The 18,277-nt window shown below is 44.0% G+C and overlaps 1 protein-coding gene across 1 annotated transcript in view; it reads right to left on the bottom strand.

Moving 5' to 3' along the window:
- The window catches only part of USH2A (usherin), a 791,707-nt gene that overhangs the window by 64,285 nt on the left and 709,145 nt on the right, over positions 1 to 18,277 (bottom strand). The window contains exons 62-63 of the mRNA XM_065876328.1: positions 15,855 to 17,371; positions 12,181 to 12,502 (exon numbers count right to left, since the gene is read on the bottom strand). Coding sequence (XP_065732400.1) covers positions 12,181 to 12,502; positions 15,855 to 17,371 — 1,839 coding nt within the window. The remainder of the gene's footprint in view (positions 1 to 12,180; positions 12,503 to 15,854; positions 17,372 to 18,277) is intronic.

The following is an 18,277-nucleotide window of genomic DNA, read 5'->3' as shown; positions in this document are numbered from 1 at the left end:
TATTGATTCTCTTAATCCTGCCCATACCTCCATAAAGTCTTTTCATTAAATTCTCTTTAAATGTCCTTTTGACATTTAACTGCTTCCTGCTGAGATTCTGACTGCTGGAGGGGAGAACATTTTGAACCCTTCCAAGGTACCAATAACAGTGTGTAGGCTGAGAGATGCATTTGCTCATAAGGATGGAGACATTTGGAAAGAGCATCTTTTGTGAGACTGCAGAAATAGAGAAATAGTCCCTCCTCATGTCTCTGTGGAATGCTTCTCGTCTTTAATGTCAAGGAACCACCCGTGCTCCTCAAGACCATCTGGCCAGAGAGTGGAATGAGAGTGTCCAGGAGAGTTTGGTGTGGGACTGGGCTGTCCCTGAAGATGAGGAGTTGTCTGTTTCTCCCTAGGTCTGTTGTGCCATCATTCAGATCTCTCTGTTCACAGCTTACACTACTATCCGTATGTTTTTACGAATACATTGTTCGTGGGTGTGTTTCTTTGTCTTATCAACTCAACTTTAAGCCCCTGAGGGGTAGAGTCCATGGTTTTCAGCCTCTTGCACCAATCCTAGCAACTAGACATACACTCTGAACTTGGTGGCTGCTTAATAACTACAAGTTATTAAATCCTTAACTTAGAGGATAAAGGGAAAGAAGGAAAACATGTCTCACCCTTTCCTAAGTTTCAGGTGACTTTGGAGAACCTTCATTTTTATGGCTACCTCGCTAAGCAGGAACCGTTTGTGAAAAGCCATGAGGGCAGGTTGGAATTCTACATTACCTACATTCACTCGGAGAAAATTTGGTTGCATTGAACGTTTTATGCCCAGCCAACAAGCTTCCAACACAGAGACAGGAGGATCAATCATGGCTTAAGTGAGTTGGGTCAACAGGAAGGTGAGAAGCAACCCATCTTCAGACAAGTAACTCGTCTCAAAGGCAACGTAGAGATCGCTGACAAAAGGGGCTTAGGAGTAGAGCCCTAGGGGGTGCCATGAAGGACAGAAAAAGAACAGACGTGCTCCTGTGTGCCCTCACAGGTAGAGATGACCTCCTGTTGCAACAAAAGACCTGATGGCCAAAAAGGACGTGGTCCCTGGCCCGAGTGCCAGAATTCAGATTTCCATTCACGAAATGTCCTGATGGTCTTCAGTCTAAGCTGTGGTGCTCAGGCTCTAAGATGTTAGAACGCATGCAGGGTTTCAGTCAGCCAATATCAATAAATCATTTAAAACCTTGAGCTGTGGGAGTCGTGGTGGGAGCAGCTTAGATCCTGTAGGAGAAACTAACCAGACAACAGCCTCCACGCCAGTCAGAAATACATTAGGGGGATTCATACCTGATTAAATGCAAGCTGAAAGCCAAACAGAAAACATGCTCAATGAATTTTCTCTAAATACGATACCAAAAAACTCTTAAGAAAGGAATGAGTTAAGGGTGATGGCAAGAGAAAACAAGCAATCTGAAGTAAGTTACCAGTCACAGAAATGTAGAATCAGACTATCAGAGTTCAAGAGAATCTTATCCATGGGAACCTGGGCAAGTCATTCTTTTCCTGGGAAGAGAGGAGCAAGGACCAGAAAGGTTGAACTGTCTCATCAAAGGGGCATCACACCTCAGAGCCAATTGTGCTCTTGGTTAGAGATGTTTACATTCTAACACCGGATTAATGACTGTTAGTGACATAAGAATTTTGTTAACCTGGCTCTCTTCCCTCTTGGAAGAAAGCACCTCCTTCTTTTATTTAGTGGGAGGCTGAGGGTAGAGTGGGGAGGTAGCCCTACTGTGTATCAGACATCCTGCTGAACACACAAAATTTCTTAGTTCTCATAATGCACCCTTTTTTTTAAAAGATTTTTTTTTTGATGTGGACCATTTTTAAAGCCTTTACTGAATTTGTTACAATATTGCTTCTGTTTTATATTTTGGTTTTTTGGCCACGAGGCATGTGGAATCTTAGCTCCCCGACCAGGGATGGAACCTGCACTCCCTGAATTGGAAGGTGAAGTCTTTTTTTTTTTTTTTTTTTTGCGGTACGCGGGCCTCTCACTGTTGTGGCCTCTCCTGCCGTGGAGCACAGGCTCCGGACGCGCAGGCTCAGCGGCCATGCCTCATGGGCCCAACTGCTCTGTGCGGCATGTGGGATCTTCCCGGACCGAGGCACGAACCCGTGTCCCCTGCATCGGCAGGCGGACTCTCAACCACTGCACCACCAGGGAAGCCCGGGAAGGCAAAGTCTTAACCACTGAACAGCCAGCGAAGCCCCCAATATACCCATTTTTTGAATGAGCAAGTGAGGCTATAAGAAATGAAGTATCTTGCCCAAACTGTATGATTTTCATTCAGTTTTTTCATCCGGAAGACAGAATGGCTGCGAGCATCAAATGGGAAAAAGCATCAGGATTCTAACGATTTCACGGCAGCATGGCTGCTGTGTGCAGTTACGGGGGCAGCTCTGGTTTCTGGCTGAAAGTGTTTCCCACATACCCATGAAACCCTGACTGAAGGAGGGGGCCCTATGCCCAGGCCTATTCAATCATGGTCGCTTATTCTCTTGCTCAGAGGAACGTACATGGTGCTAGGATGTCAGTAAGAGCCCTGCCCTTGGTTGGTTTATGGATATTGGATGACAGAAGTCCTCTTTCCACTCTGAGGTGGGAGGGTAATAATAAGAACACCTGTTATCATTATGCTAGTTGAATAGCTTCTGGGTATGAGGTGCTGTCCTAAGCATATTCACATATCAACACATTTCATCCCAAAGCAAGCCCAGGAGTACAGAGGTGCTCCTATCGACATTTTAAAGACAAGGAAACCAAAGCACAGAGAAGGGTGGAATCACGCAGTGCTGGGGTACCGATTTTCTCCGATGCCTGGAGAGAGTCTGGTATAGAATGAGGCAGCACTATTTACAATAGCCAGGGCATGGAAGCAACCAAAATGCCTATCGACAGAGGAATGGACAAAGAAGATGTGGCACATATATACAATGGAATATTACTCAGCCATAGAAAGGAACGAAACTGAGTCATTTGTAGTGATGTGGATGGACCTAGAGTCTGTCACACAGAGTGAAGTAAGTCAGAAAGAGAAAAATAAATACTGTATATTAACACATGTATATGAAGTCTAGAAAAATGGTACTCAGAGCAGGAGTAGAGACGCAGATGAAGAGAATGGCCCTGAGGACCCGGGGAGGGGGAAGGACCCGTTACGCTGGGACGAAGTGAGAGAGTGGCATGGACATATATACACTACCAAATGTAAAATAGATAGCTAGTGGGAAGCAGCCGCATAGCACAGGGAGATCAGCTCGGTGCTTTGCGACCACCTAGAGGGGTGGGAGGGAGGCTCAAGAAGGAGGGGATATGGGGATATATGTATACATATAGCTGATTCACTTTGTTGTACAGCAGAAACAAACACAACACTGTAAAGCAATTATAGTCCAATAAAGATGTAAAAACAAAAAAAATGAAGCCAAATCAAGGCAACCCGAGGTGAAGGAAGGAGAGAAGGAATGAGTCCGACAGTGTCAAATCCTGCATCTCAGGCTCCCAGAGGGATTCTTGAGAGAGAAAAAAGCGTTTGCACCTTTTCCTTGGTTTCAAGGAACTTCTTTAGCTCCTTTCCCAGACAGGTGAGCAGAAACAATTCTCTTCCATTTAAGGGAAAGTTGGCTTTCACTTGGAGTGAAATAGTCCTGACACCTTACTGATGATGTAGATTTTCTCGAGGGCCTAAGTGGGGCTCTTATTTAGTAAACTAAAAAAATTAGTTTAATTATTTATTTACATTTATATTTTATAATATGCTTCTAATTCATTCAATAAATTTATTAGTACATAAATAAATTAGGTTTCAGAAACACCGCTATTGATCCTTCCATATATCCATTTTGGTGGTGGATAATGACACGACTATTAGTGTATGAAGCTGGTCTCATACCCTCACTTGCTTTTTTTAAAAAAAATTTTATCGAAGTACAGTTGATTTCCAATGTTGTGTTCATTTCTGCTGTATACCGCCAAGTGATTCGGTTATACATATATGTGTTCTTTTTCATAGTCTTTTCCATTATGGATTACCATACGACATTGAACACAGTTCCCTGTGCTACACAGTAGGACTCTGTTGTTTATATAGTCACTTGCTTTGATCCAGCGTAAAGCTAAAAACTGTTAGAAAATCAAATCGCTTAGGGTCAGAAAATATTCTGTGAGATTTTACAAATCATAGATGACCAAGGCCAATCAAGAGAAGCCAGTGTTTGATGAGAATTTTTAAAAGCATATGGTTGTAGATGACCCTCACTTACGCCCCCAGAATCTAGCCCTGGAGTGAACCATTTCCAGGTGAGGAAAGGCTGAAGGAGGTTAATTTACTCAAGGATCCAGAAATAGGGGGAAAGGACTAAAAGCTGCTGTCTTTTCTGCTTCTCCTTTCTAGCTTGTCGTCCACACTGTTGCAGCCTTTCGTGGGGCTGGCAGAGAACATCTCCGCTGTCCCCTCCTGGAGTCGCCACACAGCTCCTTTTGGCAGGAACAGTGAGGACCCAGCTGACTGTCTGCCCTCCAACCATTCCTCCATCCTCTCCCTCTCCCTCATCCTCTTCAGACTGAATTGTTCGGGGCCAGCGTTGGTCTGTTAGTAAGTAGCAGGCTGCCGTCCTGGGGACCTTCCATAGCAGCAACCCCAAGATCAGACCCACACTCGAGTGCGTCATACATGGGGTTTCCTCCAAGGCTGAATTGTTGGGTCTCAGTGGTCCAGTCCCGAGGCCCCAGAAGCCTTTGGAGACTCTGGGTGTGCGTGGGTGCTTATCGAAAAAAATCTGTCAAAATGGGGAAGTTTCAGGAAAACGAATTAAGTCACTGACAGCAGGATTCAATGAAGGGGGGGGGGCCACGGCGGCCCGAGCAAATCCGTGGTGAGTCATCGCCTTCAGCGAGAGTATGAATATGAATGCACAATTACTGAGAACTGCTCAGCGACCTCAGCTCTCGGCCCGCAGGTCAAAACTGAAGCTTCTTATAAAAGCAGACTCACACCCAGGTCCGTCTCTGAAACCTGCAGAGACTACTGTCTTAATCTTCTTGCTGAACAATTAGAAACTTCCCCACATAGAATTTGGAGCTTTATATCGTATATATTAGTATATCCCAATTTTGAGAGGGTTGATGATAGAAATGAGTACTGTCTGTGAAATAAAACCTCTGCTGGATGTGTATTCTGTAGCACAGCTAGCCTGTCATCTCCATTTAACGAAAAGGTCTGTGCATGGGAAGAATTTCATTTGGTAAAGATGCACCTCATTGATGTATGAATCACACATTTATAGAGTTGTTTGAAAGTAGGATTTTGGTAAATAAAATTATATCTGAAATTCACAAATGTTTGTTCTCTGATGAGACCCTGTACTGCGTCACTCTGCAAAGCCAGCCCATCCATCCTTGTGAAATATTTTTTTAAAAACTCCAAATTTCTGTGATTTCAATTTCAGATCTTTACTCGTTTTATGAAAGCTGATCCTTCAGAATCCCAGAATTGTAGAAGCTGTGTTGAAATGGATCAAAACTAGAAAGTTCCTGTTTTAAACGATGGTGAACGTTACTCTTCCAACCAAAATCCAGGCCTCCCAAGTGAGACACAAAACAAAGTGAAACAATGACAACCAAAACCAAATAAACTCCAGGAGGAAGAGTAAAAGAAATTATTTGATGAATCGAAGACATGAGCTTAGCAGGTAATATATTCTGTCTACCTTTCCAGCTTCATCCAAAACAATAAATACGACTCTGATTCAGGAAAGCCATGGACAGACCAAGGTAAATAGGTTGGTCATCAATTATCATCATGTAAATTAGGCACTTGAGGGGAGCTGGCTTCACTTACTTAGGCAATCAGTTTACGATGGTTTAGGACTGTGATTCTCAGCCCCGACTGTACATTAGAATCACCTAGGGACCTTTTGAAATGCACTGATGCCTGGACCCACCCCATAAGCAGAACTATAGGCGGATGGGGCCTTGGCATTCAGAATGCTGTTAAAGTTCCCCAGATGATTCTAACGTGCAGTCAGGGCTGAGAACACTGATTTAGGAAAGTGGCACCAGAAAATCAGGCTTAAGTAGCATAGCAACATGGCTGTACCCTCCGGGACAGTATTTCTCAAAAAAGTAGGTTGTGGACCACCTAAGCTGCTGGTTAAAAATGCAGATTTCTGGGAATTGCCATCCCACCCCTCTGCCTCTGCATTTTGAATGCGCTCTTTGGGCAATCCTTCTGTACTATAAACACTGAGAGCTACTAACGCCTTAGGGCGTTCAATTTTGAGGTATCACTGAAAACTTAGAAGGTGCTTGTAAAATCACACAGCTTCTGCCCACCTCCAAACATGCCAGTTCCCATACTGATGTGTGAGTCATTGTGAGGTGACATCTGCTGGTCTTTGCCTCCAAGATCTTCTGTAGCAAATGATTCTCCCCTCTCTCAGTGAGAATCTCTTTCTCCAGGTATTTCTTGACCCTCTCGTTCATCAGAATTTATCCACGCTGTATTCTTTTCCCCAGAGCTCTATCACTGGTCATCAGATTGATGAATTAATGCAGAATCCTGCAGGGCCTCCTCACCCTCCAACTACAAAACCGAGCAGTTAATGGTGAGGACAAGAGAGTCATAGACTCGGTGTCTGATGCACGTTCCTGAGCTGTTCTATCGATACTGTAACTGCCACCAGAGGAAAAAAGCTAACTGCATGATGACCAGACTGTAGCCATGATATAACTGCTCCATCTTGAGTAGTACTGAATCTGTGGCTAGCACAATTCCAAGAACTGGCCTCAAGACAATGGGATTAATGTTATTACTCATAATAATCTATATCTTTGCCTGCATCAATTGTAGCTTGCTCTGCCCGTATATGTAAGCAGACAACTAAAATTGTCAGCAAAGAGACCCATGTTGACATCTTCCACTCTGAGAATACGGTGCCTAAATGTATGGACACCAAGGGGGGAAGGGGGGCGATGATTTGGGAGGTTGGGCTTGACATATATACACTATTGATACTATGTATAAAATAGATGACGAGAACCTACTGTATAGCACAAGGAACTCTACTCAATGCTCTGTGGTGAGCTAAATGGGAAGGAAATCCGAAAAAGAGGGGATATATGTATCCATATAGCTGGTTCACTTTGTTATACAGCAGAAGCTAACACAACATTGTAAAGCAACTATACTCCAATAAAAATTAATTAAGAAAAAAAAAAGAATATGGTGCCTATGTCAGCATGAAAAAGTTATGGAGGATAGACCTCTGCCCCAATCCCACAGAAATGGAATGATGTCTGACAAGTGGGGGTTTGTAAGCTGCTCTTTGCAGGAAACCGCCCTCAGCAAGGAGCCCCTTTTCTTGTCACTTTAGCAAAGCTATATTGTAACTAACTTTTAAACCAGGCGCCCCCGTGCTCTACTCATCTCCCGTCCAAGCACACCTTTCAAATCTTTTAATCACACAACACCTGGCCTAACTTGTCTTCCATAGATCAAAGAAGTAGAAATGAAGAATAAGTAACTAACAGATGACCAGATCTCTTCCCTACCTTCCCCTTCAGTAATCTCCCAAACAAACTGTGTGACCAGGATGAGATCTAGAGGAAGACCACAAGCCTGCATGCAGTGGGGGATGGTGAAGACTCTGACCCCTTATGTCAATGATTAACTGAGATTACTTCTCTGTTTCCCTTGAAAAGCTTTCATGGCCGAGCAGAATCTTTGGAGGTGGTTTTTGGGGGACACTAAGTCCACCATCCCCAGATGGCTGGCATTCTGATTAAAGGCACCTTTCCGTTTTATTTACATTTGTATGTAATTGATTTTGTTAGCCTTGAGCAGCAGGACACCCTCCCCCATTCGATAACATAGGGAATGTTTGGGAGCTATCTTCAATGATTTAACTCAAAACCGGAAATGAATACAATGACATAGGGCCAGGTAGTGGGGTGTGGGGAGGGACACTGGACACCCTCCAGGCACACCAGGTGGACGGCCACCTACCCGACCATGGGTTCTCACCATCCTTCTGATGAATAGGTTTCCATCTCTGGGCAGTTTCTTGGTTCTTTGTTTTCATCCCCTACGAATATATGGATTGTCTCAAAAACACAATCCTCTGTAGGAGGGTCAATTCACAGATATGGTGGGCGAACCAATGACTCTAGGACAATAAAGGTGTTTTCTGAAAAGCAGCCTGTGGATAAAGTAACCCTCAGACAGGTTTGAGAGCAATTCAAATTCATCTCAAAGACAAAATGTTCTTTTGTTAAAGGGAAATCAATTCTTATAGTACATTACTTCCTAAATGACTTCGGGAAGATAACTCAGGATCTATAAAGACTTAGCATTTGCACAGGCTAAATAAATCCAATATTTTAGTTCATTTATTTCAGCATTTAATCTATATTTTTCAAAATATTTCCTGTAAAATCTTGGTTTTGGGGCTGATAGGCTAGATTTTTTTTTTTTTTTTCTGCTTTCTATCCTTATGTTGTAACAACATGGGATTAGCTAGTAAATGCAAATTTGAGGTCAGTCTGCTGTGAAAACCAAATTAAGTAATTTCATTTGGGTGATGTGAGTATGGGGGAGGAGCCTGACACAGGGCTGATAGTAACAGTCACAAAAGAGACAGCATAGGGGCTTCCCTGGTGGCGCAGTGGTTGAGAGCCCACCTGCCGATGCAGGGGACACGGGTTCGTGCCCCGGTCCGGGAAGGTCCCACGTGCTGCAGAGCGGCTGGGCCCGTGAGCCATGGCCGCTGAGCCTGCGCGTCCGGAGCCTGTGCTCCGCAACGGGAGAGGCCACAGCAGTGAGAGGCCCGCGTACTGCAAAAAAAAAAAAGAGCATAGCCTGAGGTCCTTAACTTGTCTCCCCTCTGAAATGTGGGTCCCTTGGTAACTGGTTGTCCTTAGCTTCTCGTGAGTGTATGGCTGTTAGCATCACTGTTGCCATATTGGGTTCGTACCTTTCCTCCTGGCCTTCCATTGACCCTACCCAGGACTGAACTGTGCAGTCTGTGCGGTGAATCAGTTCTCTGCCTCAAGGCCTTTGTAGTTAGTAGATATTCTTTTATAATCACTAGGACCAGGCAGCCTCTATGATCTGTTAGTCCCCAAACAACGATGAAGACCTTCACTGACATGTTCCCACAGGGCCCACAAAACTAGTTACCGATTCATAAATCTTGACTTAGGAATGCATGTCTTGTTTCCAAGCACGTACCCCCTACCCTTGGTTAACTATAAAACTGTCCCATTGGTCCCTTGATGGTGTTTCTGGATCATTGTCCGCTCAATCCCACCCTGTGCGTAAGTATAATAAACCGATCCATTGATTATACGGAGCTGCTTGCCTCCATTTTTGGTCTCAAGATGCCTTCTCAGTCTGGTGGGCACTTTTCATTCTCTCCATCCTCCAACAGTAAGAAAACTGACAGAGCTAAGACACGTGCTTGGAGTTTACCATTCCTTAGAAAACTCAGGTAAGACTTTACAGATGATATGGCCAATTGTTTACCCCAATGACACAGTATGATGCCAAAGAAGCTACAATCACTGGTTTGCTTTCAGTATCCACAGGTCTCTTAGTTTTGTCTAGTTAGAGGTCAAATATTTCATGCTAATTCCATTCAGCTCTCTTACAAAGGTGCACTTTTATTCATAAAGGGGACTAGACAATTGAGAATAGAAAGGTCTTTGATAACTTGATACTTTTCTGTAAAGATAATGATAAAGAACAAAAGGGTGGCCACATAGGTTCTGGCTGTTTCTAACAGTATTCTTTCTCCAACTGTGGCATCAATAGATATTTTGTTCCTTCATGACATAAGCCACAATCCTTACCCTAAACCCTTGGGACCTGAAGTGCTTTTAAATAATTTTTAATTTTTTCAGATTTGGGAAAGTTAATAAAATGCATATACTGTATATTTTGTAATATCTGAAGAATGCCCTTGTAATAGAATACTTCTGTAGCAAAATATATAACTATTCATATTAAATGAGATAAATAAATGCTGTAAACAGTGTGGTTTGTTTAAACTGGGTTTTGCTGCTGAATGAGTTGTACCAAACCTAGATAAAAACTTGTTTTTGGGAATTCCCTGGTGGTCCAGTGGTTAGGATGTGGCGCTTTCACTGCCGTGGGCTTGGGTTCGATCCATGGTCAGGGAACTAAGATCCCACGAGCTGTGCAGCTTGGCCAAAAACAAAAAGAGAGAAAGAAAACCCAACAACTTCTTTTAAAGAGATTTTTAGATTTGGAATTGCAAACAAGGGATTATGGGTTTATATCTATGTATTTCTCCAAACCATTCAAGAATCAATTTATATTTTCTTTTTTTTTTTCGGTTACACGGGCCTCTGACTGTTGTGGTCTCTCTCGTTGCGGAGCACAGGCTCTGGACGCGCAGGCTCAGCGGCCATGGCTCACGGGCCCAGCCACTCCGTGGCATGTGGGGTCTTCGCAGACCGGGGCACAAACCTGTGTCCCCTGCATCGGCAGGCGGACTCTCAACCACTGTGCCACCAGGGAAGCCCTCAATTTATATTTTCAATTCTAACTAACTTCATTGGGAAATTTGTCCTGTACATTACTGGCCTAAAACATATTCCTTTCACGTCTAAACTGTTACCTCTAATCACTGCCCTCGTTGATTTGCTCGCCATATTCCTGGTGACTTCGTGATCTTATTATTTCTGGTTATGGTAAGCTGTTCAAGGTTCCGTTTCCTCTTCTAGAAAATTGCACTTGGTCTTGTGCCTGGCACGTGGTGCTTGCATCATTCAGGAAGTTTCCTTTGAAACTGCAAGCAAGAGACTTAAGCAACAGGGAATCTATTGGGGGTACAGTCAGCCCTCCTTCTCCATGACTTCTGTATCCGTGGATTCAACCAACTGTGGATCCAAAATATTTGAAAAAAGGATTCCAGAAAGTTCCAAAAAGCAAAACTTGAATTTGCTGCATGCCTGCAACTACTGACATAGCGTTTACATTGTATTTACAGCTATTTACGTGGCACTTACATTGTATTAGGTATTATAAATAATCTAGAGATGAATTAAAGTATAGGGGAGGATGTGCGTAGGTTATATGCAAATACTATACCATTCTATACAAGATACTTGAGCATCTGAGGAGTTTGGTGTCTGCAGGGGTCCTGTAAACAACCCCCCTTGGATACCGAGGGACAACTATATATGTAATTAAAAGAACAGTTGAAGAACCAGGCTTGGAAATGGTGAGGATAAGAAAAGCTTTTGGATTTGATGTTAGAGGTATTTTATCAGGACTTAGCTCCACCTTTTAAAATTCTGAGTCACTTTGCTGGAGATCAGGCCCCAGGCAAGTCTGAGGGGCAGAGCAGTGCTTGGGTGCCCAACACTTGGCTAGGTGACAGCCTGACACATTGATTGACACTCCCACCAAGGCGGAGCACAGGGTGGAGGAATCATCCCCCCACAGGAACTGGAGCTGTTTGTTACAAGAAAACCGCAAATGCACCCAGACGGCAAAACAAAACAAACCTAACGGAAGTCTTCTATTGATTTCAAAATACCTTCAGAATAGTATTCTTAATTCCTGACTTTTTAGGGATATGCGAAGTCCTCTTTTTTAGGCTGTCCTCCTACAAAACTTAATTCATCTCCATGCACAGGTTAGTTGTTTTCCTCTAGACTTTTCTCAGCAGTCTATGTCTTTCTTGAGCACAGGGGCTGGAGATGCTTGCCCATTCGATTTTATTTTCTCTCGGTACAATTCCTGAGTTATTTTCAAAGCGATCTTTTCACAAGGAGTATTTCCAGCCAAGGCAACACTGACAGAGAGAAGCTTAATGGTAGAAACCACTTCATTAATAAGAAATGCAAATACTTCACCAGAAATCTGCATAGGAATAACAAGCCTATATCACACGGATCAAGAACTAAGAAAATGAAGAAGGCAAATGAATGTGGCCTTTCCTCCCTCAGTTATTGCTTAAATTTTTTTTAAAGAATATTATTAAACTACATAAGTCTCATGTTTCTTTAAGTGGCTTTTTAGATTGCAAGCAATTTTTTTCCAGACAGGCGCTGATGTGTACCCACACCCATCTCAGTGTGAGTTACTGGTAACACACATTTCTTACCTGGTATTCATACTCTGTGAAAGGCAGTAGTTCCATGTCCATAAAAGAGCTTGAGCTTCCATTATAGGTTAGCACTGGGTTTGATTTTCCAGGCTCAGTTGCTATTTGTCTTCTGTACAATTCATAATATAAAACTTGTCCATTTGGCTGGAGTGGTCCTGTCCACAGAAGGGAAACCATGGGCTGGAATCCCCCTGGAGCCATCTGGACCTCTAGATGTGGAGGCGGTTGCATCTGAGGTGCAACCTCAGGGGTCTGTATGGATGTCCAGTCACCTGATGCACATCCCAGCCTGGTGCAGGCTTGAATTCGAACTTCATACCTTCAGGACACAAGGCAGAAATAACCCATTATTGGCAGAATCGATTTTTGTGGGAAGAATCTTTAAAAGGCCAAGTGTTTTCTGAAAAAAAGACAGACACATATATATCTTTTCTTACCTACAACGAACCCTTTTCAAGGACAACAAAGTCATGTTTCCACGGAAATTTTGGAACATTTTCAAGCCTCCTGGCTTTCCAAACTAAAGGAAGATGCTCACCTGTCTGGAAAGGGCGGGCATGATTCTTCCCTAAACAGGAATGTATAGAATGAATACACTTTCAAGATGCTCTCTCTCCAGTAGGAAAATTCTGGTACGCTGTAGAGTTCCTTAACACAGCGAGGGAGAATACAGATCTTGGGAGTTTGAACGAGTTTTCAGCAGCCCTGAGCTCCTCTCTCTGCAGCTGGAGCTAAATGATTCCCCAGGACCGTTTCCAGGTCAGGAAGGAACGTCATGGAGTCGAGGTCTCTGTGCTAATAAATCCCCTCACCTGATACCTGACATCTTAAAATAGGCTCCCTTACACCACATGGGGAACTTCTGGGGCCAAAGTTAACCCAGCTACACACCAGATTATCAATCATGGAGACACCTTATCACCATCCAGTTAAACTCAACCAATCAATTATGTTTTGCTTCATAGCGGGTCTCCTGCCACTGGGAAAGGTCTATTTACATAACAGGGACTTTTCCCTTCCAACAAAAGGGGCTTTTGTTAGTCTTAAGTGCCTATGGCTGCAAATAAGTGCTTTCCCCCTCTTTTCCATGCCTCTAATTTTTAAGATATTATGACACCCCTAATTTCCCCTCAAGCCCCAGCCACCTCCCTCTCTCCCTTTATTTCTTTTGCTTCCAGGCTTTTCCGTCTTCTGCTTTCTCTCTTCCAGATAATCACCGTCTTGTGCTCACTTCCTCGCTTTCTTTCCGTTCCCCTTGCCCTCTTCTTAATTACACTTCTCTCTCCCTTTGGGGAGTCTCCCAGTTCCCTTTTCTGCTTCCCCTTCCCTCCCTCTCCTCTCACGCCCATTTTCACCGTGATGGGCTGCCAGTTAATTGGTGAACAGATCCACAGCTGTGAATGGCAGATCTGCCTTCTAAGCGATTCTGAGAACTCAGTTTTGATTTTCCACATCTGGATTATTTGTTTTCTGGATTATCTCTGGTGGTTTTAAAATTCTGGGTCAGATTCCTCCTGCTTCTTAGGGTATTCTCAGGATCCTTCTTCCTACTGACCATCTGGGGGGTACCCCAGGGAGGACACACTAGTTTGCAGTACTCAGTAAACATTAAGCTGCTGGAAAGACCCCAAACGACATGAAGCCCAACTCCATATAGACGTCATATTCTGGTTTTATTTTTATTTATTTATTTTTTTTGCGGTATGCGGGCCTCTCACTGCTGTGGCCTCTCCCGTTGCGGAGCACAGGCTCCGTATGCGCAGGCCCAGCGGCCATGGCTCACGGGCCCAACCGCTCCGCGGCATGTGGGATCCTCCTGGACCGGGGCTCGAACCCGCGTCCCTTGCATCGGCAGGTGGACTCTCAACCACTGCGCCACCAGGGAAGCCCTGGTTTTATTTTTGTGTGTGTGATTTGATGTTTTTATTGTTTATACTCTATATAAAGTTATTATAAAATATTGGCTATATTCCCTGTGCTGTACATTACGTCCACATACCTTATTTATTTTACACCCAGTAGTTTGTATGTCTTAACCTCCCTCACCTATCTTGCCCTTCCCTCCTCGTCTCCTCACTGGTAACACTAGTTTATTCTCTGTATCTGTCGGTTTCCCTTTTGTTATATCCATCCATTAGTTTTATTTTTCAAATTCCACATATAAGTGAATACATACAGTATTTGTCTTTCTCTGTCTGACTTATTTCACTAAGCATTATACCCTCCAGGTCTACTCATATTGTTGCAAATGACAAAAATTTCATTCTTATTTATGGCTGAGTAATATTCCGTTGATATTCTAAGTCATTAATGTCACTTACATCTTAGATGAGAGTGGATGGTGAAGGGGCATCTCTCATTGCCTTAAATCCCATGGCTAAGTTTCTCAGAAAAATCAGACTTTCTTTTTTCAGCCTGGGAAAAATGCCCCTCTCACATCCAGAGACTTTTTTTTTCCCCTAGAAATCTTCTTGAATAAGAGTTTCGGAGGGGAGCAAGCTGATATGATCTTTAAAATGTGCAAGTATCAGTCAGGTAAAGAGGAAGCCGGGATGAAACGTACAGCTCTGCAGCTAACATGGGCCTTTTTTATGCCCTGCATCAGAGTAAGATAAAAGCCAACTCACAGAGCATGTGGATTAGCTATGGAAGATACTTGCAGAAGTTTTAATCACTGTTTAATATTTAATGCGACCTTAAATAATTGTCACTAGGAGGTGCATAAGACTGCGAATGTTTCATTTCAACAGCACTATATATCAGAGATAATTATAGGAGAGATCTAATCTACACATCAGTACATTACAATAATAGATGCATTTTATCAGTGGTGGTTGGTAATCAACACCCAGCCTTTAATTCTTTTAAAGTGGTTCTGTTCATTTTACTAAATTTTAAGAATAAAATGTCCTTTGTTACTCTTCTCTCTGGGGATGTATGTTAGTTAAAATGTGATGGGGGAAAAAAGCCAAGCAATTCTTTAACGTATGGGAAGAGGGCTGGTGGTCACATTCCTTTGTGTGGAAAGCAACACACACCCCTGCTCATCAGAGAGCTCAGAGGGGACCACTAAGAAAACAGGAGCTGGCAGAGTGGCGCCGTCCCAAGAAACCACGAGATCAGAGCTGACTGAAGGGCTGGGGAAACAGTCAGAGGAGCCTCACTATTCCTGGAAGACGTGCTGGATTCAATAAGGAGGGCTGGCCCCAGAGCAAATTTCGGATCAGTCCAACTCTGGCTGGCAATAGCTCTCAATGATGGCCCCTTTTTTCATTCTTTAAAATAATACTCCTTTGCCTCACTGTCTAGTTCAGATAACCGCATTGGGGTTCTCAGAACTGACCAGGGGCTGGCATGTTTCCAGGAGGGACCAGACTCAGGGAAGTGGCCCTACCTCTCCACTACTTGGTTCCAGACATTGCGATGAAGTGCAAACATTTCTAAAAATACTGCCTCTCAAAATGTCACCTGCAAGAATTTTGCTCTCCAGAAGTAATCAAGCAGGTTTGGGCTGGATAAGGACGTAGTTAGTCTACTTGGATGGTTAAATGGATGGGGCTTGGGCATGTCACACATCTTGCTGTTAGAGTCTCCACTGGGACTGACCAAGGGCTCACGCAATAGAAAGGGGCAGTGGCTTGTTCTCAGGAAACCCAGGGCCAGTTACCTACCTGTGAAATGGCTTCAGCTGGTTTACTATGAATGACCGTGTACCAAAAGAATTATGAGTTGTGTTTACGTGTACGATTTTTGTTTCTCTTTCAAACAGCTCACGGATGAAGAGGGTGTAGTTGACGATATGACCGTTTGTCCTTACTGGAGGGTCCCAGCTCACTAAGATGTCCTGAGGGCCCTTGGCCAGCAATTTTGGAGGCTCCATCCCTGAAGGCGCTGAGGGGCTGGTTCGATCTTTGACAAGTGGACTCAAAACACCCCCTTGGCTGTTGTTGGCCATCACTGTGTAGCCATACTCCACACCCGGGGCGAGAGTAAAATCATGATAGCGAGTTTCCAGGCCGGTATAGACAATGGTTCCGTCCCTCCTAAGTTCATAGCTTCTGATCTGGCCATTTGGGGTTCCTGGCGGTTTCCAGGTGATTTCTATGGATCCTGAGCCCGTGACTTGGAGTTTTGGAGGGTCCATGTTTTGTGGCGGGGCCTCCATCGTCCAGGCAGACTCTACCACACTAGCTGTGCAACCTCCATTGGTGCAGGCCACTAGGGAGAGATTATACTGCGTGGAAGGCTGCAGGTGGGAAACCAAGAGGGACAGGTTCTGCCCAGCAAGGTACTCCTTACCATCCAATCTGAGTAAATACTGAGTGATCTCTCCATTTTGAATTGATGGCGGTGACCAAGATGCATTTATTTGAGTGGCACTGATGGTCCAAAGAGCTGGAGGGCTGACCCCTGCAGGGGCAGCCTCAAGGGTTGTGATGCTGGTAGGTGTGCTGGTGGAACAGCCCTCACTGGTGCAGGCTGTGACTGCATACCTGTACGTGGAAAAAGGAAGCAGCGCTTCATCAGTATAATTGAAAGTCTCAGCATCGAAGCTGAAAGGATAGAGCACCCCGTTTCTTTGAAGCCTATAGGACTGGATAATGCCATTAGGCTGTGCCGGTGGGATCCAGGAAATCATCAGTTTGGGGGGATTCACAGATACCTGGGCTACCTCAGGTGGAGAGAGGCCTTCTGGAAGTGCTTGCCTGGTCCTTACCACACTCCAAGAGCTGCAGGTATGGCCTGCTGAATTCCAAGTGTGGATTTTATATTCACACTGCATCCATGGCTGCAGACCTGTGTCATTATACATAAATGTATTCCTTTCAGTATTATATTCTGTGAAAACAATTTTCTCATCGTCCTGGATTGTCTGATTCCCCCAAGCTTTTCCCTCGAAGCATCTGCGAATCACTTCATAGCGAATTATCTTTCCGTTTGGGTTAACGGGCTCTGACCAGCTCAGCTCGACGCTGGTGGACCCCACAGACTGGATGGTGGGAGCCAGCTGAGACTGGGGTGCGGCTTCTTCTGTCCACAGAGGCTGGGGTGCCGAGTGTGCACAGCCCGCTCTGGTGCAGGCCTCCAGCGTCAGCGTGTAGAGCGTGAAGGGGTCCAGGCGTCGGAAGAGAAATTGACGATTCAGGCCAGCGTACTCCAAGACACCATCACTGAAGACATTGTACGTCTGCAGGAAGATGGGGAACAAAGCATATGATTTCTTGGCGTCACTATTTTGTCCCTTTTAACCGCTTCTGCTCCCTATTCCTCACCTTGATGATCCTAAGCCAGAAGAAGCATTCTGATATGAATTTTGGGAATGTGATCTTTGCTTTTTCTTTTTTTAAGGTTGGATATCATGTAAGCATATATCTAAAAGCTAAGAGTTACTGAAATTAATTCGTTGACTTAAAGAGCGCTCACGGGGTTTCCTCCCATTTTTATCTTTTAGAAGTGGGGAATAGTATTCAAATTCCCTATTTTATAAAAATTAAGTGCTTTTAATTTCACCCTGAGTAGGCTAAATTGGGCCTATCCACATTGTCTATTGCCACAGCATTTACTGGGAAATGGAATTATAATGCTTAATCATTTGTACTAGGGTGCCAGGGCGGAAAATGTGTGAGTGTCTGGTGTGGGCACACATGCATGTACATAGGTACATATACATGTTATACACATATACAAAAACATAGGTACAAACTGATGACCAGAAAATGGAAAACCCACCCTGTTTCCTCTTACCAGTTATAGAAGAATAGATGGTTTCTTTGGAGCAAAGTATTGTTTTGTTCCAGGGAAAACCATCTGAATGCTCATGATACAAATGTAGAGCAAGTTTCCGACCCATATTATTCATTGTTCTTTGGGGAAGATGAGAGGTAACTTAACTTGAATGTAGATGTTTTTGAATGATGGTTCCCCATCTTTTCATGCTTCAGTGTACCTGAGAGACAGGAGACCTTCCTGTACACGGTCGTGACCCTGTGATTATGTCTCTTAAGATGAGATGGACAAATACCAGCGTCCCTTGAGAGGCAAATCTTCCCACAGGTTGTTCCTGGATTGTTGATATACTTTAATGTTATTTAAG

Source organism: Phocoena phocoena, chromosome 1, assembly GCF_963924675.1.
Source record: "Phocoena phocoena chromosome 1, mPhoPho1.1, whole genome shotgun sequence".
Classification (NCBI taxonomy): domain Eukaryota; kingdom Metazoa; phylum Chordata; class Mammalia; order Artiodactyla; family Phocoenidae; genus Phocoena; species Phocoena phocoena.
This window is presented reverse-complemented; position numbering and strand designations above follow the sequence as displayed.